Consider the following 23975-nt stretch of genomic DNA (forward strand, 5'->3'; position numbering starts at 1 on the left):
CAGTCTAGTCTCGCAGGAGATGTATTACACCGTGTACGTCTATCCCACATTTTGCAGAATAGTCTTCACTGCTTTAGGACGATGTGGGGCAAATAAATAACAAGTCATTTATCATATTTACTCAGAATAGTACCTTATATATGAACTCAGGGAAGCAGCGTTGCCTAGTGGAAAGAACCAGGGGTCTAGGAGTCAGAGGACCTGGGTTTTCATCACGGCTCTGCCACTTGTCTGCTGTTTGACCCTGGGTTAGTCCCGTCAATCCTCTGTGACTGACTTCCCCTGTAAATCCTCTTCCCTCCGGTTTTTAGACTGTGAGCCTGGTGGGGATTTAATACCCGCTCTCCTATCTACTTAGACTGTACTCCCTGTGGGGGGAAAGGGATGGTGTCCAAACCTGATTAACGTGAATCTACCCCAGCACTCAGAACAGTGCTTGACCCGGAGTAAGCACTTAAATTCCATCATAACAGGGACTGTGTCCAACCTCATCTTCTGTCTACTCCAGAGTTTAGAACAGTGCTTGACACATAGTAAGCGTTTAACAAATACCATAAAAAAGAAACTTCAGGCTCATGAAAATAGGGGAAATGAACCCTATTTAAAAAAAAAATTTCTTTTTTTCAGAGTGCTTTTAGCACTCTTTTCGAGACCGCTCAAAATGCTCCCATCCACTTGTTTATCCTAAATTGCTTTTCTTTTAACCTGGTCAAGCATAATATTTTTGTTTCAAATTTCAATTGGAGGAGGATGTTTCTGTTTATAGAAGAATGGACCTAACAACAAACTGAAGGAAGTTGAGAATGGTTAAGATCTATGGCAGATTCATATACTGAGAAAGAAAACACAGACCGCAAATTATACATTCTGAGTGTGAATCATATTCTTTGAATTTTTAACATCTCTGAATTTAGAGTAAAATCCCACACTTAAAAACCAATGACTTTCAAACATTTTTTATGCAATGAGTTTTTTGGACTGCAATATTAAAATAATAGTTTAGCTTATCTAGGATGCGCTTCTTGAGTATGCCAGGCAATGGTAAAAGAGCTTTAGTTTAAAGAAAAATATTTAGGTCTATTTAATTCTTAAATCGTTAATAAAAATGCAAGATAAATTCATGTAAAGCTCTTATTTAGATCATTGTAAAGGTCCAGCATTTCCTCTGCTAAAGCCTAAGGAAAATGCAGATGCTCCTGGTCGTCTTTGTGTTCTCAGCAGGAAGTCTACATCCTACATCGTCCCTGATTTCAGTACGACTTCCTACATCTGCCCTGATTTCAGTTTCTAAATGCTCATGAGAAACCATGAAATGTGCCTCAGGAGGTAACTTTCCCAAGTGGACTAGATTTTTCAAATGGAGGGTCATGACTGTGAGGGTCAGGTCAGACCTAGGATGGTAGGGCCAGGGTGACCCAATCACGATTCCCCCGCCTCCTCTGGCTGAGGGCCACGTGGCTCAGGTCTACCCCCTTAGGAGTGGTAGCGCTGTGTGGACGACGTGATGTCCCCAAAGGCTCAAGCCGGGTGGCGCCCAGAGTTCCCTACCGGGCCACCCATCTAATCTTAGGTGACTTGGTCCCAGCGAGGGTAGGCTCTGACCAAAGGAATCTACACTTGTTTCTTCTTTTTTTCATATTGGAGGCAAAAAGTTCCGATTAGACAGCGCCTCAGTTCTAAAGTTTACATATTTAATGCCCAAGGCCTGTAGATAAGCAAGTGACATGGAGTTTTTGAACTTAAAGAGGACAGAATGATGCAACAGGTATGGGCTACTGGTTCACCCATCTTTTCAGTAGCAATTCTCCATTTTTTATTGGAAGAGAAAAACAGTGAACCTTTCTCAGCGGGGAAAGGGAAGGAATGGAATAGGTCCCTTTTACGTCAAGATCTCTTGGGGGGGAAAAATAAGCTCGTTTCTAGTGGAGGGTGAGCTCACCCATTTAGAATGCGAAAGCAGAATGAGGGACCGTTATTCCGAAAATGTGCGCCTCTCTGGATACGGCACCATGCGATGTCAGAAGGGACGGTTGGTTGTGTGCATGCGTGCGCAGCATCTGACCTGGAGTGAGTACTACAATGTAAGCCTCTCTTAACGTGAGGTTCTTTAGGAATGCAGTCCCTGTGTTGTAGGAGACTGGCTGTACTGCTGCAGAGAGATGTGCTGCATTTATGGGACGTAGAAAGAAAACTATCAAATTCGTTATCGTCAAAGAAGTGCCTTTTTGCACATGAAGCCACCCAATTTTTGTACCCTACTCTGAGGGGTGAATATATCAAGGACGTTGGTATTATTCGTCTCTTGAGTTGGAAGTCTCACCATATTCTGTCTTTCCCCAGGGTGCCAGTTCCTAAAAGTTTACTGCCTCACCGATTAAAGGACACTCACCCATCTCATCCCCCCAAGTTCTCTGGCCTGGGAAAATGTGGAATTACCTAACCCTTGTTACCTGCCAAGGACAGTGGGACACTCACAAAAGGAACAGGAAACGCTTTGCTCCCATTTCTTGGTCTCTCCTGTTGGAGTTTCAGTGATGTTGAACAGTAACTTCCTGTTTAGAACTTTTCGTGCCACATGTAAAAGCAAGCTGCCAGTATAGCCTAAGAACCTGCACGATGGCACCTGGGGGGAACGGTGGCCAAATAACATCTCAGGATCTTAGTGGATCATCAGCCAGCGAGGGAGTTGGTTGGAGAGACGTTCCCCCACAGTGTCGTCCCCACCCCCTCCCGCCGCCAGAAGACAGACAAAACCCATGATACTTGTTGTGTTTGGTATCATTAAATGGGTATCTTAGGCTAAACTGCATCAGCCAAGCCCTCACGGTCCAGTTTTCCTTTACCTTTTTAAAAAGAAATGTAGGGCATGGATCACTTGAAGAAGAGAACAGCAAAAATAATTTAATGGCCAAAAAATGGAACGCAGCAAGAAAGGTGAAAGGATTAGGGTGTATTCAGGAAGGAGTGTGACCTAGGAAAAGAGCACAGCCCTGGGAGTCAGGAACCTGCATTCTCACCTCAGCTTCATCATTTGTGTGCTTTGTGATCGTGGACACGTCACTTAATGTCTCTGGGCCTCAGTTTCCTCAACTGTAAAATGGGATTCAGTACCCATTCTCCCTCCGTAGACTGTGTGGGCCAGGGACTATGTCTGACCCGCTTTAGGCTGTATCTACCCCAGCACTTAGAACAGTGTCTAACCCATAGTAAGTGCTTAACAAATACCACAATTATTATTCAACAATGTCCAGAGCCAGCGTAAATGGACACACAGTCTGGTGAGGATTTCAGATTAATCAAAAAATTAACTACTGCTGGGAGTGGTAGTGCAAAAAGATGATTATGGGATCTTCGTGTCTGTAACTTTCAGTTTGATCCGTGGGGAGCGGGCCCCATTTTACCCCAGCCAATTGATACGTCAGATTTACGGTGCACGATCACCCCCTGCGCTAGGTCTTGGATGATGTTTCCATGAGGCATTCACCGTTAATCTCTCAAATTTTTCTTCCCTATACTTTTGTGAGCTAACTTTTCCCTTCCTTTTTGAGAGCTATCAAATACGTGTTGTGTGGTATTCTACTCCCTTCCTTAGGAGATCTCCGGGGGACTCTGAATTCACTTACACTGCTTACAGTTTCCTTTAGGCTTATTTTTCTCGGAACTGATTTGCCTTGCAAAAATTTTAGTTCCTTCTGACCAGGACTGTGTGAATTAGAGCTTGACCTAGAATTCTCTTTCAGCTATCATACACTCCCAGGTGAGCGACATGTGTGTAACTTCATTCTCTCAACATCTCTTTCTGCTCCTTTCTCTCAGGATTGTGCCTCTACTCCTGCTTGTACAGACTGCTTTCCCAGCAGCATGGACATGAGAAGCATAGTAAGACTCATATACTCCCCATAAGGCAGGCTGAATGGAAAATGCCGGGCTCAGAAACAGTAGTAGAGTGATGTTCCACTGATGGGAAAATATTTAAGTAGGAGAGACAATCATTTTTATTTTTTTTTTAAACTGTAAGCTTAATGGGAATACCAGGGAATAAGTTTTGAAACTTCACCATCGAAAAAGTCGTATGTTATTAAACACCTAAAAAATTATTTTAGCCAATCTGCCCACAAGTAATACTGTGCATGCCCAACTGAGCCTCCACGAAAAGGAAATGGCTCATGCTATTCAGGGCGTTTAGCACTTGAGTGAGCATTACATTTATTTGGCAGTTGGGTTTGGTGCACATCCTAGCTTGCAAAAATGTTTTTGCCTTAAAAGCTTGTCTTCAGAGATCATAATTGGTCTGGGGATACCGATTTAATCTCACAAATATCAATAGTAGTAATACTATGTACAGAGAGAAACTTTCTCCTTATCCTTTGATAGTAATTAAAATCAAATTAATCTCATGTTGAGATTCAGTGGCATCTTGTAATGAACTATAGTGCATGCGTGTGTGTGTTTGTTTTCAGAACAGCCTATACTAGATAACCTATTATGCTAGAAATAAATGGCGAAGATGATGTTTCTGATCGTTGTTTTTTTGGAGGTAGCTTCCCTAGTATTTCTAATAGTGAATGCTAAACATTTGTTTTTTCAGATGTTTTGGCTTGGTTTTAGACTACTGGATAGAATTACTCGGGTGGTTTTCCTGGGGAGTGCATACTGATGTTCTGGAATCATTGCACTGTCTCATTTGTCCTGGTTGTTTTTTTTTTGTTGTTGTTGTTTTTTTGGTGCATGTGAACAAGATACAAGTCTTAATAGAAATGAGACAGTCTCCTTTCTTGACCTCTATAGATGTTAAAGAAATGTTGCTCTGGTACAGTCAGTTTTCCTGTAACATTGTTAAGAAATTAAATTCTTCCCATCACCCCCCAGTGGATTAAAATACTATATGACTTTAGATGTATGGAACAGTCGTCAAGGCATATTTGCTATTATCAAAGATTTCCTTGTGGGGTTCATCAAGAGTGTAACATCCACGTTATGGGAAAACTGACTGTATAAGATCTGTCACATGAACTAGATATCTCTTAGATGGCATTACCTTGCTTACCGTAAACTGCTTCCAGGATTTGATCAGCCTTAACTCTTAAGTACTTTCTTTCTCAATGTGAGGGAAACCTATATGGTTCATTTTTGAATTGCACTTTGGAAAAATGATTGTCTTGTCCAATACTTGTCCAGTGTCTTACTTTGCTTTGGTAAATGGAGATTCAGTGGCATCTGTGATTGAACTTAATGGGTTTTTTATTTTGCGGGGCGGGGGGTGGTTCTTTTTTCGTTGCGTACGCTCTATCACTTTGGAAAGAGATGTTAGGTGTTCCCCTTGTTTCCAAAAATAGTCATTTTTTTCACAACAGCATCTTATCTGCTTTGATATATTAACTTATTTGATGTTTATGTCTAGGATGGTTTTCTTTTGAAGTGAAACTTCCATACCATAAGTCACTTATTTTAAACATACCATTTTCCTGACTTGTATGTGTCCAGGTTAACCCTACCATGGTAGTTTGGAGAGAATTGTGCAGTTCTTTTGTAGAGAACTGGCCTAACTAGAGAAATCAGTTGCTGTAATGACCAAATATTGTGAGATTTACAAAGACCAAAACTTTAGAAATGCTAAATCATGCTCCTTCATTTGAATGTACTCTAGTTCAAGTGTGAGAATTCTTACATTTCTGACTGTTTAGGGAAAAAAAGATTCCATTTTCCTCACGCTAAAAGTACTTACCTGTTTTCTTTCACTGAAAGTTTAGTGAAAGTTTTGTTAAGTTCAGTTATAGAGAAGTTTCAGTAGGGAACTAGAGATTTTTGTCTTAGAGTATGGAAAGCATTTTAGTAAAGTTTGGTTCATGTTCTCACGTTGACTCCGCGCTTTCAAGATTGAGTATATTGTTGCCAATTCATTCATTCATTCAATAGTATTTATTGAGCGCTTACTATGTGCAGAGCACTGTACTAAGCGCTTGGGATGAACAGGTGGGCAACAGATAGAGACAGTCCCTGCCGTTTGACGGGCTTACAGTCTAATCGGGGGAGATGGACAAACAAGAACAATGGCACTAAACAGCGTCGAGGGGAAGAACATCTCGTAAAAACAATGGCAACTAAATAGAATCGAGGCGATGTACAATTCATTAACAAAATAAATAGGGTAACGAAAATATATACAGTTGAGCGGACGAGTACAGTGCTGTGGGGATGGGAAGGGAGAGGTGGAGGAGCAGAGGGAAAAGGGGAAAATGAGGCTTTAGCTGCGGAGAGGTAAAGGGGGGATGGCAGAGGGAGTAGAGGGGGAAGAGGAGCTCAGTCTGGGAAGGCCTCTTTTTGCTGCTGGCCATGTTGCATACAGAGATACAGTCCACCAGGCTTTCTCTACTGACTTCTCCTGACTTGTGAAAGTGGCAATTAAACTATTACGATCTCTCTTAAAGATCATCACTATCTTCGAAATCATTCATTTTCTCTATTGAAAGAGAGTAACTTCTCATTAAAGGAGATGAGTTTCTTATGCTCCCTTTCTTTAATTGCCACCATTTGCACTTGTTCTGTATGTTCATTTTTCCAAACCAGAGTGCTTTCCCTTTGGCCTCTGCTCTCTAGAATTTTCATAGACTGTAGACATTTAGTTGGGTTCTATTTCCTGTCTGATTTGGTAAATTGGGAGAGTTAAAGGCACAAGACCTACGGGGTGCATTTTTTTAACAGACGAGTTACTGTTTTGACCGTTGAAGGGGGAAATGAAGACCTAGTGATCTAAGCATGACCTTTTGTTTAGCTGCTCTATATAGTGCAACTGTAGTACTTGATACATTCGGAATACTGGGAGCCGTTCTTGTCATTGCATCCATCTTAAGAAGGACCTAGCATACAGCCAGTCTGTACCCTGTAAGTGTTCAGTAAATACTATTGATGGAATGATTGATAAAAGGGCTGTCTACTAGAGAGAAAATTAAGGATGTGGATGTATGGATGTTAGGATGGTACATCCCTAACCATTAGACATGCTGTCTAGGTAGACTACATTCACAGTGTTCCAGAGTACTACTGCCTTTTGAAGATATACTGCCTGGCTGAATAGATCATTGGTCTGACCAGGGAAGCATTTACATTCTGATTTACTACAGCTCTTAATATTGTTTATCAGCACTCCCAGGTTCTGTCCTGTTCTAGCAAAAGTCTTAATGGGACATGATCTGTTCTGCATCAACTTAAATAATGTAGGTCTTTTCATCCCCAGCTGACAGGGCTTCATTTTCTGATGCCTCGATTCTTTGCCCTCCTACAGACAGTAGTCAGTTTCTGATTGGGCCTTCTCCAGGTATCCCTTCAGTGTTGCATACTAAGCCTCATCCCCCTCTCTTCTGATGTGTGTCTAAAAATCTTCTGAGCCTTGGCGGACCCACTCTTTGGATTCCCCTTATGGAAGTACTGTTCTGGGACAGTCTTCTCAGGCTGCACAGGGTACCACAAGGGAGATTGCAAGCTTTATGTTTACAGCCCCGTGGCTCATTCTTGGAAGGGGATGGCTTAACTGACCTGGTCGGTCTTCTGGAGTGGAGCCAATTCCAGCTGAGGACTGGGACATATGCAGTGTCAGAAGGGAAGGTTAAAAAGTGGACAGAAAAAGAAGCAACTCTTTGCTCTTGCTTCCCTTTTCCCAACTGAAGAAGGTTTGTGTTGTGGCTTGGGCCTTAGTCCAGAGGGCCTCCACAAGGAGAAGGAATGGGTGGATGCTCTGGGTTTTGGGGTAACCCACTTACTCTAAGGACCAGTTCCAGATTAGGATCATTCTGCACTTAAGCCAGGATTAAACCAGGATCTTGGTTTAAAGTCTGCATTGCCTATTTACTCTTGCCATTTGTTTACATTCTGCAGGATAAGGGAGCCTTGAGATTGCGACTTGGGTATTTTTGTATATGCAGTGAGTAATTTTATGTCTATTCTAAAAAGAGGGGTGTCTTTGATGCCTGTTAGTAGGTGAGCCCGTTACCTCTTGGAGATCACCCTTTTGGTTTGGAGAGGAAGTTGGGACAATGGGCTTTTGTTCTTCACCTGCTGCTACATCTGCTGTATGGTGCCGGTCACTAGTGAACTTTTGAAATCTTCCTGTTCTCCGTGGGAGTCCGTATCTGTCACGTCAAGGGATGATAGCAGCAAATTGTCAGGACACTATTGGAGCCCGCTTAGCCGAGCTATTCTGGTTGGTTACCTGATGTTCCTATCTTGACCCTTTCTTGAGGAGAAGCATCATGGCCTAGTGGAAAGAGCACGGGGCTGGGAGTCAGAGTGCCGGGTTCTAATCCTGGCTCTGCCGCTTGTCTGCCATGTGACTTTGGGCAAGTCACTTCACTTCTCTGTGCCTCAGTTACCTCATCTGTAAAACAGGGATAAAGACTGTGAGCCCGATGAAGGACTGGGACTGTGTCCAACCCAGTTATCTTGTATCTACTCCAGCTTTTAGTACAGTGCCTGGCACATACTAAGGACTTCATAAAAATCACAATTCTTGTTATTCTTATTAGTGTTGTTATTATTGCCCTGGACAGTTACATTTACGAAAAACCACTGGGCAGATGGTTTCAGTCTAACAAAGGAGAGGTTATATTTCATTCATTCAGTAGTATTTATTGAGCGCTTACTTTGTGCAGAGCGCTGTACTAAGCGCTTGGAATGTACAATTCATTATAATGGTCCAATTGTACAATTCATTACAATTATGTGGTTATGGAGACTTGAGTCGAAGCCCCTTACCCTTCTGCCCTGGCCCACTCTGATCAGCCCCATTGTAGACCAGAATCATGTGTGTGTTTTTTGCTGGTTTTTTGTTTTGATTTGGACTCGGACTGTACCCCTTTAGCAGCTGCAGTCAGTGCCTGCAGATGCCCCGTTGTCCTATCTGGAGTAGCTTTACTAAAGTGGTTAAGAAGTCATATGCTGCAGCTCTTGCTTATAGCCATTTTCATTTGCATACTCAAAGTGATTTAGTCAAGTGATTTAGTGTAGGTGTCTTTCTTTTCCATTGGATCGTCAGATCCCCATTTATTACTGTTCATATGTGCTCCTCAAATATCTCCCCGCACTGCAGTGCAAGACAGCTAGCTCCAAATAATGCTGATACTAAGATTTTAATCTAGTAGAAAATCTACTGAGTTATTACCAAATCCCAGTCTGGAAGACCTGATTGGTTGCATTTACATTTCTCGAATCTGAGCATATTTTTTTTTGTTTGTTTGTTTGTTTCCCCCCAAAAGTGGGTAATCAAAAAATGATTTAATTTGGGACTGGGATTGGGGTAACCCCTAGTTTGTGCCTTAAAGCTCATCTATTCAATTAAGTGACTTTGAATGTGGATTTGAGCGTCCCAAAAAGTGGGGAACCCCCAGAGTGGAGTGTGGGATGAGCTTTGCCTTAGTCGCTGACCCGAATCAGTTCTAGCCTCTCTGCTGGCTGGAGCCACTGAGATCATTTTTACCGTGGAGATAGTGGGATTTCCCCATTCATCCTTGGTTTTCCCGTGGTTTGTTCTGCTATGCTGTACCTTTGAAAGGACTACTTCAGAGGAGTAAATAACCTAGTGTTTCTAGGTGAAGAGGCTGTTGAATCATCAGAGATTTAGGAACTAACAAGAAACCCCAATTAGAAAAAACAAATTATTCTTTGCTTTCAAAAATGAGGCTAGTACTGTTTCTTGTAACTCATCCTTGGAAGTACCTGGAAGGCTCTGGATGTGTACTGACTGTCATACTCACACACAAAGATGAAACCTTGGAGTAGTAACTTTTATGCCACTCTGAGTGCTTGGTGCTGTTTTCAAGTTGAACCACTTAGGCCATCCTGACTGCTGTAAATAAGAAAGCGTGACTGTTTCAGCAGAAGCATTTGAAAGACTCTCCATCGGAGAGTTTCTCCCCCAACATTCAGTTGTAATGTGGCACACGATCTGCATGCTTAAATATTTCTTGGTTGCCTTACTTCAGGCCTACATACAGTAGCTAGCTATTTAGGCATTATCAGAAGTTTGCATTTAGAGTAAATCACTTATAAATGTTTCTAGCTAGGGGAAGTAAAATTAGGACACGGGAAAGGTTGCCCGGCAAGTCTGTTCTTTGGGTTGAATAACACTTCCTAAGGAGCTGCCTGTTTATGTTAATACTGGGAATGCCACATTCAATCAGCAATACTTTCTGCACTGCCTTATACCCCAGGAGTTGATAGCTTGTCTATTATTAAGAAGGAAATACTGAAGTAACCCCCTTCAATCAATTTCCTTCCTTGTGAGGGCTCCTTTTCAGCTCTTTGAAGCGTGCCAGACTCTTCCATGGTTGCAGGTAATAGAAAGGACACCAGAAGTCTAAGTCATTTTCCCTAGGAGAGTCCTTAAACTTTGGTCCCAGAGAGAACTATGCTTCCGGGACCCCCAAACAGTACTCAGAAGTAGCATGGTATAGTGGATAGAGCAGGGGCCTTGGAGTCAGAAGGTCATGGGTTCTAATCCCAGCTCCACCACGCTTCTGCTGTGTGACCTTGGGCAAGTCATTTCATTTCTCTGTGCCTCACTTACCTCATCTGTAAAATGGAGATTGAGAGTGTGAGCCCCACATGGGACAGGGACTGTGTCCAACCCAATTTGTTTGTAGTTTGTATCCACCCTAGTGCCTAGTATAGTGCCTGGCACACAGTAAGCACTTAATAAATACTGTAATTACTATTATTATGAATAATAATAAATGCCATGATACCAGTATATACTGTTCCTTAACCATTCTTTTCTTTTTTTTTTTTTAAGTTTGGTTAGAAGGATTGACGAACTTAATTGGGTTTCGTATTATTTGTGATGCTGGATACTACTATTTCTGCCTCCCTTTATCGTGGATAATTGAGAGTTTGCTTTATTTTTTTATGTTGTTTTGTCCCTCATACTTCCAGTGGCAGTTCATACCCTGTCCTCTTTCCATCTGATAAAATTGAGTGGATATGGAAGTGGGCTGGTGGCATTGGAAAAGGGTGGGGCATGGCATTTTGTCTCCTTCAAAGGACTTGGGGTAGGTCGATCAGATAATTAGTTTGTTCCCAAAGGGTTCAGACTTCTGGGGCTTTGGAGCACACACCACAAGTGTTTTGGTTGTTCCTAATGTTTATATTTTAGCACCAGAACAACTTCTCACCCTCCAAACGAACTTCTTTCTCTCTCACTTCATTGCTTATTGTGACAGAAGGAAGGGGAGAAGGTGAAACCTATAATAACTAAGACCCAATGCATGTATTTATTTCTAGCTTCCCAAAGGCTCCCTCCTGCTCACAGCTGAGCAGGGATGGGAGCTCAGAGGAGAATTGCATTTGTGTTTAGGGAAAATGAATTACAGTCACATTTGGGAAGTTTGCTCTGGTTGAATATCAGTGCATTCCATTTATTAGAATGCATTTTTCTTTGAATGGCATGAAGGAGGTAGGATTTATAAACAATCCAAAAGACATTTATCTGTTTTTAAAGTGGGACGTTGGGAACCCCGCAGATCATAACTATAGGGTTTCTATTATTGCTTCTCACTGGATCCATGGAGTTCAGTTAAATGAGCCCTTGTAGATTTGGAGTATTTCAAATTGCACAGTAAACAGCACTCCCCATAGGCTGGCAGTCCAGTCCCTTTTTAGTAGTGGAAAAAGCTGCCTTTGGAGACCTGGGGAAGAAGGTTCTCCAAAATCAGATTATGACCAGGGAGAGTGAGAATGTCTTCTGTTAGAAAGGAAGTATCACCTTGAGCCAGAGTCCCTGCAACCTCTCCTCCCCAGTGGCACGCGAGCAGGAGTGTGTATGTGGAGAGTTCTAAGATACAGGAGCTCCTGTGACATATGAATATGTCAGTTATATCAGTATTTATTTTACTTTTTCAACAGATCTCTACAATGCTTTATATGGACTGAATCTTTCCAATACCTGGACTTCTTTTTTTAAGTCATTCCTCATATTTTCCACAGTGCAAACTTAGAGAATTGTGTTAAAAGTTCATCTACTTTGAAATAAGGTTATAAGTAGTCTTAATTCATCAAAAATACCTGAAGAGAGTCTAATTTAAAAACTAGGCTTATAGGTTGCCAACTGCTTTTTTAGTTTTTCAGGACTTGCGAAAGATATTGTTGATAACTGTAAATCAGTATTGTAACTATTGAAAATTCTATTTGCTTCCTGGTCTGGTAAGACCACCTCGTAGGGACTTTTGCATACTGAGTTCTATTTTGGGAAATGTATATCATGTTCAGATTCAGAAGGAGAAGCAGCGTGGCGCAGTGGAAAGAGCACGGGCTTTGGAGTCAGGGCTCATGAGTTCGAATCCCAGCTCTGCCACTTGTCAGCTGTGTGACTGTGGGCAAGTCACTTAACTTCTCTGTGCCTCAGTTCCCTCATCTGTAAAATGGGGATTAAGACTGTGAGCCCCACGTGGGACAACCTGATTCCCCTGTGTTTACCCCAGCGCTTAGAACAGTGCTCTGCACATAGTAAGCGCTTAACAAATACCAACATTATTATTATTATTATTCAGTGTGTAAGTAGTCAATATGTATTGTGCATACAACTGGACTGCAAATATAAACGAAACAGAAAATTCATGTAAAATGCCTGCAAGGCTATGTTAGGGTTTTGCAGTTCAGGAAAAAATAAACTATATGCCACATATAAAAATTCCACCTGGGAGGAATTGTAAAAAAGTTAGAGGGTAGTTCTTGGCAATGACATAGGCTTTGAAAAATGGTTGGGGTGGAGGCGGGCAGGGCTTATATTTTGGGAGCCCCTGTTCTCTCAACCTGTTTGCCTGTGAAGCAGACTTCCTGCCTAATTATTGATTAGACATTCTGAATATTTCTTAGCATTCTTGCATTTGATTTCTTCCATGAATTCTAAGACATTTTTCAAGATTGGAGACATTCTCTATACTGTGATATGACATCAGCTAGAATGCAGTTGTTGAGCCCACTTTGGTTTGAGGACTATGATATAAGGAGTTCTCACAGGACTTTTGACTTTAAGCCCTGATTTAAGAGTCCAAAATACATGACTTTGCGGGGTTGGTGGAAGACTCTTCCATATAAAATTGAAAGGTGAATGAATACAGGAAACAAAATGCTATTGGGGTCGATTTGATTTTTTTTTTTAAATAGGGCTTATTTTCAGATCCAAAACTATTGCTCCTCCAATGTTGTTTCAGAACTTGCTGCTATATTAAAATGAATTTTTTATTTGTCCACCTAATTAGTATCATTATCAACAGATCGGGTCCTTGGCCATGAAGGCCATGAATCCTTTGCCCGAAAGAAATCCAGGCAAAATGAAATGTTGCTTTGGGAAACAAAAATGTTTCCTGAAGTTGTTCTCCTACCACCCCCTGAGCAAAAGCTCCCTCACTTTGCATCCCAGGCACTTAGCATAGTGCTGTGCACCCAGCAACCAATCAGTAATAGCATTGATCAGTTGACTTTTAAACGAGGCAAAACCCCAATGAATTCCTTGGTTTTTCTAATCCTGCAGCAGAACTTTGTGGGTGGGGGTAGGTGAGTGGGTATGCCTCCCCGTCTGGGGATTATCTGCATGTGGCTCAGCCCTGAAAGTGCTTGTAGTGCAACGTAGTAGTGGTATTTGAGTGTTCACTTGGTGCAGTGCACTGAACCAGGAACATGATGCACAGAATAGTGAAGTGGCACATTCTCTTTCTGCAGGAAAAGTGTGTGGGGCGGGGGGAGCAAGCATGAAAAATATTTGCAAGTATAGTGGTCAGAAATGCTATTCTCTTTGTGGGAAGGGAAACTACTCTTTGTGTAGGCTTTTGGCAGAACTGCAAATCTCGACAACAAGATGAAGGCAAACGAGTTTTATGGATCAACCTAGAAAACTGAAGAACTTTTAAAGGGGGTGAGAAAGCATCCTTCTCTAGATAAAAGAGGACACATTGAGGCCACATAGTATTGAACATCTGGAGCAATTATATTTAATGTCTCAAAGGACCAAAGTAACAGCCTCTCTGCACATACTCAGCCCTTGAAGTCACAGTGCAGGGAGACTTGTGCATGCTATTTATCGTACCTCATAAATGTTTGTGTAATAGCAATAGTAGAATGAAAAAATTGACTTGGTTTCTCCCCGCAAAGGAAAAAGTGAGCATAAGACTTAGCTATTTAAAAAGCACAAACCTCTGTTTTGTAGTTTTGTATAGTATTATGCTCTTTCCCTCTTCAGACCTACTCCAGGAAATTAAACTGTAGGAACCTTCCTTTTTAATTTAAAACTGTATAAAACCTCTACCTTGTGTCACTTGATCCCACGGTTTTTGGGGTGGGTAGTAGTAATGGCATTTTTGAGTGCCCACTAGGAACAGTGCACTGAATTAAGCACGTGGAAAGTACGAAACAAGCCACTGTACACTACAAGCACTGTACGCTACCAGACCTGTTCCCTGCACACCAGGAGGTTATGCTCTTATGGGAGATATTTCCAGCAGAGTAATTGATATGTAAGTGCCGAGGATGGACATAGAGTCTATGAAGTGCTAGGGATGGCACATGGATTCTCTGGTTTTCTTTGTTGTCCAGATAAAAGCAGAGGGCCAAGAGAGTCCCAGGCTCCTCCTCGCCGAGTGGACGCTGCTGCTGCCGCCACACTAGCCCCGTTCCTCGAGGAAGAGCTTGGACCACTCTGCTGACCCTTCCCTCTCCTTACTGCTGTCATGATGGCAAGAGCCCGCAACTAGGTCAACTTTTTCGTCCAGTCATCAGGCATCGCCTTCCCTTTGGTCCCTGTGGGAACCAGACAAACTATGGGTGACCGCTGTATAGGGAAAGTTGCCCCTTATTTGTTTTAAATTGAGGTGGGTGTCCTGGGGAGTTCTAAACCCCCATATTTTTGTTTGGGAGATGGCTATTTAGGTGCTCTCCTTGCCGGTGTTCCGAAGCTTATAGAATGTATTTAGAATGTCAACAAATAAGAAATGCATGCGAACACACTATAGAAAGAGTAATAAGTGAGTGCCAAGGTCTAGGCTAGTGCTCCTGGTTTGAGCACTTCAATGGTAATCCTCTGTCAAGCTTGTATATTTTTTCCCCCAAAAAAGACAGATTTGGGGAGCCAAACATGGTAATTGGCAGACTTGTTGTCCACTGATTTAGGGTAATACGGTAGAGTAGTAAGCCGTCCCTAGCACTTCATGGACTCTATGTCCATCCTTGGCATTTACATATCGATTACTCTGCTGGGAATATCTCCCATAAGAGCATAACCTCCTGGTGTGCAGGGAATACCGTTCCATGAATTCTTTCAGAAGGAAACAGAACTGTTTGTATATTCAATATCGTGTTTTTGCTTAAAACTTAATTGTAAGAGATAGAGCTAAAGCAGCATTGGGTTGCACATTTCTTCAAATAGCGGAATTAACAGTAAAAGATGGATTTGTCTGACACTAACCAACTAAAGTTTGCTGTTTTTTCTGATGTAGTGTAGGGATAGCAGTAATAGCAGTAGCAGCATTTAGTGAAAGCCCACTTGGTGTGGATTTTTGTATTTGGACAAGACCACCTCTTTATCCAGCAGGAGGAGTTTACATCAGTCCAGACACAGAAGTCCTCCAGCAAAGAGTCAAGTTGTATTCATTCTAAGATCCCTTCCCTATTGACTCTCTCTTTAATTCCTCCTTCAAAACACCCCTAAACCCCTCCAGTCCTAGCAGAACTGTTTTGGGAGCTCTGCACATAATAAGCACTCAGTGAATACCATTGATTGATTGGGAGAGGCCAGTACAACAGAATTAGCCCATGTGGTCCCTAACCATAACAAGCCGAGCTGTTGTTCTAATCTGAATGACAAGGAGTCATGGGAGGGACTCTATAGGAACTGCATTATTACCCAACACCTGAACTACAATTGGACTAGGATAATGCCCTCCTCCAGCCAGCCTTCCCTGGTTAATTTCTCTCCCCTGCCACCCCTCGACCCCCCCCCTCCTTCCCCCCAGCATTTTCCTCAACTGTCAGTACTTCCATGCCACCTAAGCAGTGTGAGAAGCAGCGTGGTTTTGTGAAGAGAGCACAGACCTGGGAGTCAGAGGACCTGTGTTCTAATCCCAGCTCTCCCGATTGCTTGCTGGGTGACCTTGGGCAAGTCACTTAACCTCTCTATGCCTCAGTTTCCTAAACTTTAAAATGGGGATCCAGTGCCTGTTCTCCCTCCTTGGCAGTGCTCCTAGTGGATAGAGTACTGGTCTGGGAGCCAGAAGGACCTGGGTTCTAATCCCAGCTCCCCCACTTGTCTGATGTGTGACCTTGGGCAAATCACTTCACTTCTCTGTCCCTCAGTTACTTCATCGGTAAAGTGGGGATTAAGACTGTGAACCCAAGGTGGGACAGAGACTCTGTGCAACCCAATTACCTTGTATCTACCCCAGTACTTAGCACAGTGCCTGGCACATAGTAAACACTTAACAAATGCCACGATTATTATTGTAACTACTTGTACATATTTGTACCTATCCCAACACTTAGAACAGTGGTTGACACGTAAGCTCTTAACAAGTACCATAAAACAAAGAAAACAAACCTGAACACTTGGGCATTCACAGACCCCAATATTTTAATTTGTACCTTTATACTGTGTTATTTGTTCCTATCAATAATTGATTTTAGTGTCCGTCTCCTATTAGGTTGTAAGCTCCTTCAGGGCAGGGATTGTGTCTACTAATTATTTTGTTTTTTTCATGTGCTTACTAAAGTGCTTTGCACATAGGCACTCAGTAAGTACTTTTGCTAAAGATATGCTTTTTGGTTAGCAGACTTCTGTGGGACCTTTATTCAAAAATGTGGGTGTAGCTAGCTGCCCATATGAACGATGCAAAATTCCTTCTTGGGTTGAGTCCCTGACTGCAGCCCCATGAGCTCCATTATTTGAGACCATGACCTTGCTTTGGAAAGGCAGATTGAGTATCTCTTCCTTCGGTTTTCTCTTCCCTTCCCCACCCATACCGTAATTTCTCTTATTGAATGACTTTCAGGTAGCACTAAGCGTGCTTGCTTCCATCTGGGCAAGAGTAGGAATGCCTTAATTATCAAAGCTCCTGTTGCCTTATTCAGAATGATTCATTAGACTGTAAGTTTTGTTTTGGTTCCCCCAGCATGCAGTACAGTCTACATCTAAGTGGTAAAGAGTACAGTTGAGGCTGTTAATGATGAATGAAGATAAACAGGAGCTTTTTTTCTCACATGTACTTGAGCACATACTAAGTTCCAGGCACTGTTCTAAGTGCTGGGGTAAGATAGAAGATAATCAACAGTCCTTGTCCCACAAGGGGCTCCCAGCACAGTAAACGCTCAATAAATACAATTAAATGACTGAATGAATCTTAATCCCCATTTTACACTTGTGAGGTAATTGAAACAAAGAGAAGTGAAGTGGCTTGCCCAAGGTGTCACAGCAGACAAATGGTAGATCTGGGAATAGAACCCAGGCCCTTGTGACTCCCCGGGCCATGCTCTAATCACTAGGCCAGGCTGCTTTTCAGTGCTTTCAGGGAATTGTGAGCCTGCTATTGCAGCCTTTAGCACTTATTTTACCTTTGTCTTAAACATGACAGGATAACGTAGGAGATGGTTTCTGCCTGAAAAGTGAACGTGCATTGTTTGAATCCAGTTCACTGATGGTGGTGTCATTTTCAGCATGAAGGGTAGTATATGTAGAGAAGCAGTGTAGCTCAGTGGAAAGAGCCTGGGCTTGGGAGTCAGAGGTCATGAGTTCGAATCCCAGCTCTGCCACTTGTCAGCTGTGTGACTGTGGGCAAGTCACTAAACTTCTCTGTGCCTCAGTTACCTCATCTGTAAAATGGGGATTAACTGTGAGCTTCACGTGGGACGACCTGATTACCCTGATCTACCCCAGCGCTTGGAACAGTGCTCGGCACATAGTAAGCGCTTAACAAATACCAACATTATTATTTTATGTATTTACTGTTTACACATTCATGCAGTATCATTTTTAAAAGCATTTTCCTGCATCCACTAAAGGTAGTGGTAATTGTATTGAGTGCCTGCTGTGTGCCAAGCACTGTAATAAATCTTAGTGGGAAAAAATAGATGGGTGAGAATTAGACATTGTCCCTGCACCCGCAAAGGGGCTCACAATCCAAGAATAGGAACGAGATGGGGATAGGCGGTTGATGTAGGAGGGCAATGAAATGATAAAAAAACACAAATACAATTATAAAATGATGTGAAAAGCAAGAATCCAACTCTGCGCACAGGTAGTCAGTTTTGAATTGAAATACAGAAAGAGCAATAACATACTGTGGGTAGAATTGCAAGATTTCAAGTGCTTTGAGGCTCACAGTCCAGCAGTCTCAGCCACAGTGTCACCATACTTTCTAAAGATGGAGAGGGCTTCATGCCCTTGTTGTTTCCCTACCTCCCTGGACCGAAGGGGGGAATACTGTGTCAACCCCTTCACGGGCCATCCTGCCACCAGTCTCTCCCCTTTCAGTCCTTATTTCATTCACCTGCCTGAGTCATTTTCCTTAAAACATAGTTCTGTGCACATTTCTCCGCTCCTCAAACCTCCAGTGGTTGTCTGACCCATTCTGCAACAAGCAGAACCTCTCAGCCATTGACTGTATCAGCTCTCCCCTCTTTCCCCCCAAGCCTATACTTGCTCCTCTCCCAGTGCATCCCAGCTTACATACTTCATACCTCTCATGCCAGCCTACTCACTGAGCCTCATTCTCATCTCTCTCCCTGCTGACCTCTTGCTCGCCTCCCTTTTGCCCAGAAGTCCCTTGTCCTTCACATCCAGAGCCCTGAAATCATGATTCCAGGAGGCCTTCCCTGATCAGTCTCACATCTCCCTGTGCAGTTCAATCCTGCCCATTTCAGCACTTCTCCATTTCCCCAGTTGCACTTGCATACCTTCATTCTTTCAATTCATTCATTCGTACATATCAAGGCTTACTGTGTGCGGAGCACTGTACTAAGCACTTGTACCGGTGCTGGGCAACAGCGGCACGGGAAAGAGTCGAGGGCGGAGACTCAAGTTTACTGCGTAGGAGGAGGCAGTAGAAAACCATTTCCATATTTTTTACCAAAAAATCTCAGTGGATATGCTACCAAAATGATTGCAGATGGTGGTGGGGCATTCTGGGAGAGAGGTGTCCACGGTGTTGTCATGGATCGGAGATGACCGGACAGCATAAGACAAGACACATATTTACATTAATTGATTCCTCTTATCTATAATTTATTTTAGGACCTGACTCCCCTATTAGACTGTAAACTCTCTGACACGTCTTCTACTATTGAATTCTCCTAAGGGTTGAATAGCAGTGTGGCCTAATGGTAAGAGCCAGAGGACCTGGATTCTAATCTCAGCTCTGCCCCTTCCCCTCTGTGTGACCTTGGCAAAGTCACTTAAAATGTTTTTTCTTTACCTCAGTTTCTTCATCTGTAAAATGGATGTTCAGTACCTATTCTCCTTCCTACTTAAACTGTGAAACAGGCACTGTGTTCAGCATGATGAACTTGTATTTTCTCCAGCGCTAAGTATAGCGCTTGACATGAAGTAAATGCTTAACAAATACTTCTGTTGTGAGTACAGTGCTCTGCACTAAGCAAACACCCAAGAGATTCTATTATTTGATGGAAAGGCCTGTTGGTGTCCGACTGAACAGTTTCTCTTCCGGACCACAAGCCCCCAGGGAGGTGGTAAAGTTGAATTATGAGTCTGCTGAGAGACAGGGCCCATGTCCAAGTCCCACCTGTATTTTGTCCCAGTGCTTAGTATTCAGTCATATCTATTGAGGGCTTACTCTGTGCAAAGCACTGTACCAAGGTCTTGGGAGAGTACAATATGACAGACACAATCCCTGCCGACAGGCAGTTTAGTACAGGGCCCTACCCTCAGTAAGTACTTAATAAGTACTATTACTACCACTGTTAGGGCCTTATTCTGTTGTGCTGATTTCTTGTCCTTTCCGGTTTGGGGCAGGGCTGAAGGGAAGCTGGGTAGCCTCTCTTCCTTCCTTAAGTTCAGGTAGCCTCTGAGGCAGTATATTCAAGAAAATGGAAATTAAGAAAATCTGCTCTTGAAGCAAACTATGCATATTCACTATCAAACCTCTGCACTCAAGTGGTTGATTTGATTCCTGCAATTTTACTTTAACTATGTGGTGGCAATCTGCAACACTCCTCCTGTCAATATTTGGAATGTTGGGAAGAAACATTTTTCATGCGCTAGTCAGTGCTCCCTCAATCTTTCTTTAGGCAAGAGCACAGAATACAAAATGAGGAAAATCCCATACTCTAGTATTGTCTAAGACCTAAAAACAGCTTTCTGATCCCTTCTTTCTCTGCCCCGTGCAGCCATTCTGGAGGAAAGGAGAGGTCAAACATTTCCCCAAGAAACCCTCACCAGATCAGTGTACGAGACTGGGTTAAGTGGTGGAAATTGAGGGGAGATTCATGTTAGCCTCCAGTGAACCTGCAAGGGGCATTCTCCCAGCTCGGGCTCTCTTTTTCTTTTGCCAGTAGCAGTAATAGTATTTATTCAGCCCTTACTGCATGCAGAGCATGGTACTAATAGCCGGAGGAAATACATGGAAATTAGATAGGGTCCCTGGCCCTGAAGGGGCTCACAGTCTGAGTAGTGGGACTCTTCTTCCAGGCCTTACCAGACCAGTCAGTTAGGGAAAGGGCCATCCCCAATATTATTTCATTGGAGCACCCCTTTCTCTCTGCCACATCCTCAGCAGTTAAGCCCTCTTTGTATATGGTGCAGTGTTTTTTTCCATCACAAGAACACTCCAACACATAGTTCTCCATCCACAAGTGAATGGATCCTTGCTATTGCTGCAAAGCTATCACCTTGCCTCCTCCTCCTCCCCTCGCTTCTGTCCTACTACAGTCTAGCCCACCCACTTTGCTACTCTAATGACCCTGTTGCTGGGCAGGGATTGTTGCCGAATTGTTGCCTATCTGTTGCCGAATTATACATTTCAAGCACTTAGGACAGTGCTCTGCACAGAGTAAGTAAATATGAATGAATGAATGAATGAATGAATGAATGAATGAATGAATGAATGAATGAACGAACGAACGAACCAACAAACTATTCCTTGATCTTGTCTATCTCACCGCCAACTCCTTGACCATGTCGCCTCTGGCCTGGAACTCCCTCCCTCTTGATGTTAGACATACGATCACTCTCCCCACCTTCAAAGCCTTATTGAAGGCACATCTTCTCCAAGAGGCCGTCTTTGAATAAGCCCACATTTCCTCTTCTCCCACTCCCTTCTGCATCACCCTTGTACTTGGATTTGCCTCCTTTATTCACCTCTCCCTCAACCCCATACCATTTAGGTTCATATCTGTAATTTATATTAATGTCTGTCTCCCCCTCTAGACTGTGAAATCATTGTGTGCAGCAAACGTGTTTACCAACTCGTTATAGTGTGCTCTCCCAAGTGCTTAGTACATTGCTCTGCACACAGTAAGTGCTCTATAATTGTGATTGATTGATTGGTCCTAGAGATCTGAAGAGTTCAGCTGCTTCCAAAAATAGAAGCATACCTTCTTAGTAGCAGATGTGAGCTTTTAAATTTTTTTGGAATCAGTTCTTCCCTCAGCTGCATAAATTTAAAATCCCGCTGTTCATACTGAGAACTATACACACTGTGGTAATTTGTGAATTACTTTTGAAGTTTACTTTTGCTTCCTGGGGGTCAGCAGGAGCAAATGGCTATTCCAGAGGGATTGGGTTGACTATTTCACTGGGGTTGGCATGGATGGTGTGGGTCCAAGTTAGAACTGGTGGAGAAGGAAGGAGCTAGGGAAGCTTCTCTTCCATGGTGATAAGAATGTGGAATTGATTATCCCAAAAAGTTAGGCAGGCTGAACAGGTCAGCGGATTGAAGAGAGTTTGGCTGACTGCTCTATTCTGCTTTCCCAGGGGAATGTTAGAAGGTAGCTGTGCAATCCCAAACATGAGAGTCATTGTCAAGAAGGGCATTCTTCAAGGATCTTGCTATCGCTATTGAAGACAAACTAAAAGAACATCAGTCAGCTCCATTAGTATTATTTTACATGTTTTCCATATTGTGAGTTTGCAAAGTAGTGGGAGAGTAAATGTGGAATAGTACTTGGAGAACCATCTGTTGTGAATTCTAATTTAGTTCGGGTAAAAGGCGAATTGAAGTCTTGCTCTTGGGTCTGAGCAGTCTTTTCTTGCTTTCTGTAGGGATTTTTGAAAACTCCATTTTTACTCTTTAATTTGTTTTGTATTTGAAACTAATTGTTTATGTATGTAAAATCTCCACAGTCGTGTGTGTAAAAGGACTGGTTGAATGGTAGGAGGGTCCTTAGCCTGACACATTTTGTCTCATTGAGAGCCAGAATGCCAAATGCCAGGCAGGCCTTGTGGTGATAGATGATTACTAAAGTAACTGCCTGTAGAGTACAGTTCTTGTCCAGGTTTGTTTTGCGGTGCTCTATTTCAGAGGCACTCTAAAAATTCTAGTCTGAAGCCATCTGAGCCTCACCCACTGAATGAACCCATGGCCATTTAGGTTGATTCCAGGAGAACTTTGATAGTAATAAATACCACAGTTATTATGTATATGCTAACCACTATGTGAAAACATGGGGTAGGTACAGGATAATTCGATTGGACACGTGGTTCATGGTTGGAGGGGAGTACAGGTATTTTATCCCCATTTGACATGTAGGGAAACCAAAGCACATATGGCTTGTCCAGGGTCCCACAGCAGGAGAGTGGCAGAGCTGGGGTTAGAACGCAGGTCTGCTGACTTCAAGTCTCATCCTCTTTCCACTAGGCTGTGTTGCCTCTCTAGAGGCCTTTGGCGGTCAAATGGGTCATAGGAGAGTCTGAAATGCTCTGGTTTCCCTTTTTGCTTAAGGTGGAGGTTTGGACCGGGTCTTTTGCCCCACTCCAAACCTCAGGATCAATTGGCAAGATAGAGTTGTGTGGGGGCCAGCATGTGCCTGTAGCCAATTTGTGGCCTTTATATAAATATGCTATTCTCCACACACTCCAAGTTTGCTGATTATCCAGCAATATGCAGTGTCCTAAGTATATGTTGGGGAAGTTCCGGTGCCTGGATATTTAAGGCGCTGATGTCCATTGGAGTTTAGTCAGCAGAAATGCATTAGGAAGATACAAGTTTTACCAAGATATTTTTATCATACTGCTCAGATTGTGAATCTGCTCAAGAGAAAGTTCCCGTAGCCATTTTATTTTGGCCGCAGGAATGGTGGAAGGGGACAGATTGTCATTTTTCCAAGTAAAGATGGGGTGGAATTGGGAGGGATGGAGATCTCTTCTTTTGCACCCAGGTTCTGGGGAACCTGTGGCCTAAGTGGGAAAAACCTATTCATCCTCCCCTGCTTCCCATTCATAACTGGTTCCAGTGGCCTCTGGTGTTAGTTAATAATAGTTATTAATATTAATAATAATAGTATTCATAGTTGCCTCTCAACACCCCCTAGATTGTAAGCTCATTGTGAGCAGGGACTATGTCTTTTTATTGTTGTACTCTCCCAAATGCTTAGTACTCAGTAATGCTTAGTGCTCAGTAAGTGCTCAATAAATACAGTTCCATGAATGAATGAATGAATCACAGCTTTCAACCCCTAAGAAGCTGGAATGCCTTTGGGATAATGGCACCTGGTCTCCATGGCAACAGACAAGTTGGGATAGAACATCAATTAGGAATGCAGCCAAGTTTACCACTGTGAGGAACAAGGAGGTAGCTGCCCATTGGGGTACCCCTGGCATTTTCATGTCTAGTTTTTTCTGTTAAAAAAAGAAAAAGGGTGTACATACAACCTTAGAGCTGTGCAAGGCCTTGATTTTTGTTGTTTTTTTTTTTTAAATGCAGAATAGGTAGGGTGGAGGGCATTTAGGAAGACTGGTAGAGGGAACCATATGTGGAGTACCTGAGGATCAA

General features: G+C 42.8%; 1 protein-coding gene across 4 annotated transcripts in view; it reads left to right on the forward strand.

Moving 5' to 3' along the window:
• The window catches only part of SCAF8 (SR-related CTD associated factor 8), a 194705-nt gene that overhangs the window by 11600 nt on the left and 159130 nt on the right, over positions 1-23975 (forward strand). For 2 of the 4 annotated variants that reach the window (XM_039911137.1, XM_039911136.1), the window contains exon 2: positions 3817-3879. The exons of the other annotated variants lie outside the window; for them this stretch is intronic. In XM_039911137.1, coding sequence (XP_039767071.1) covers positions 3817-3879 — 63 coding nt within the window. The remainder of the gene's footprint in view (positions 1-3816; positions 3880-23975) is intronic. 4 annotated transcript variants of the gene reach the window in all.

The sequence above is a fragment of the Ornithorhynchus anatinus genome, chromosome 2 (genome assembly GCF_004115215.2).
Source record: "Ornithorhynchus anatinus isolate Pmale09 chromosome 2, mOrnAna1.pri.v4, whole genome shotgun sequence".
Classification (NCBI taxonomy): Eukaryota; Metazoa; Chordata; class Mammalia; order Monotremata; family Ornithorhynchidae; genus Ornithorhynchus; species Ornithorhynchus anatinus.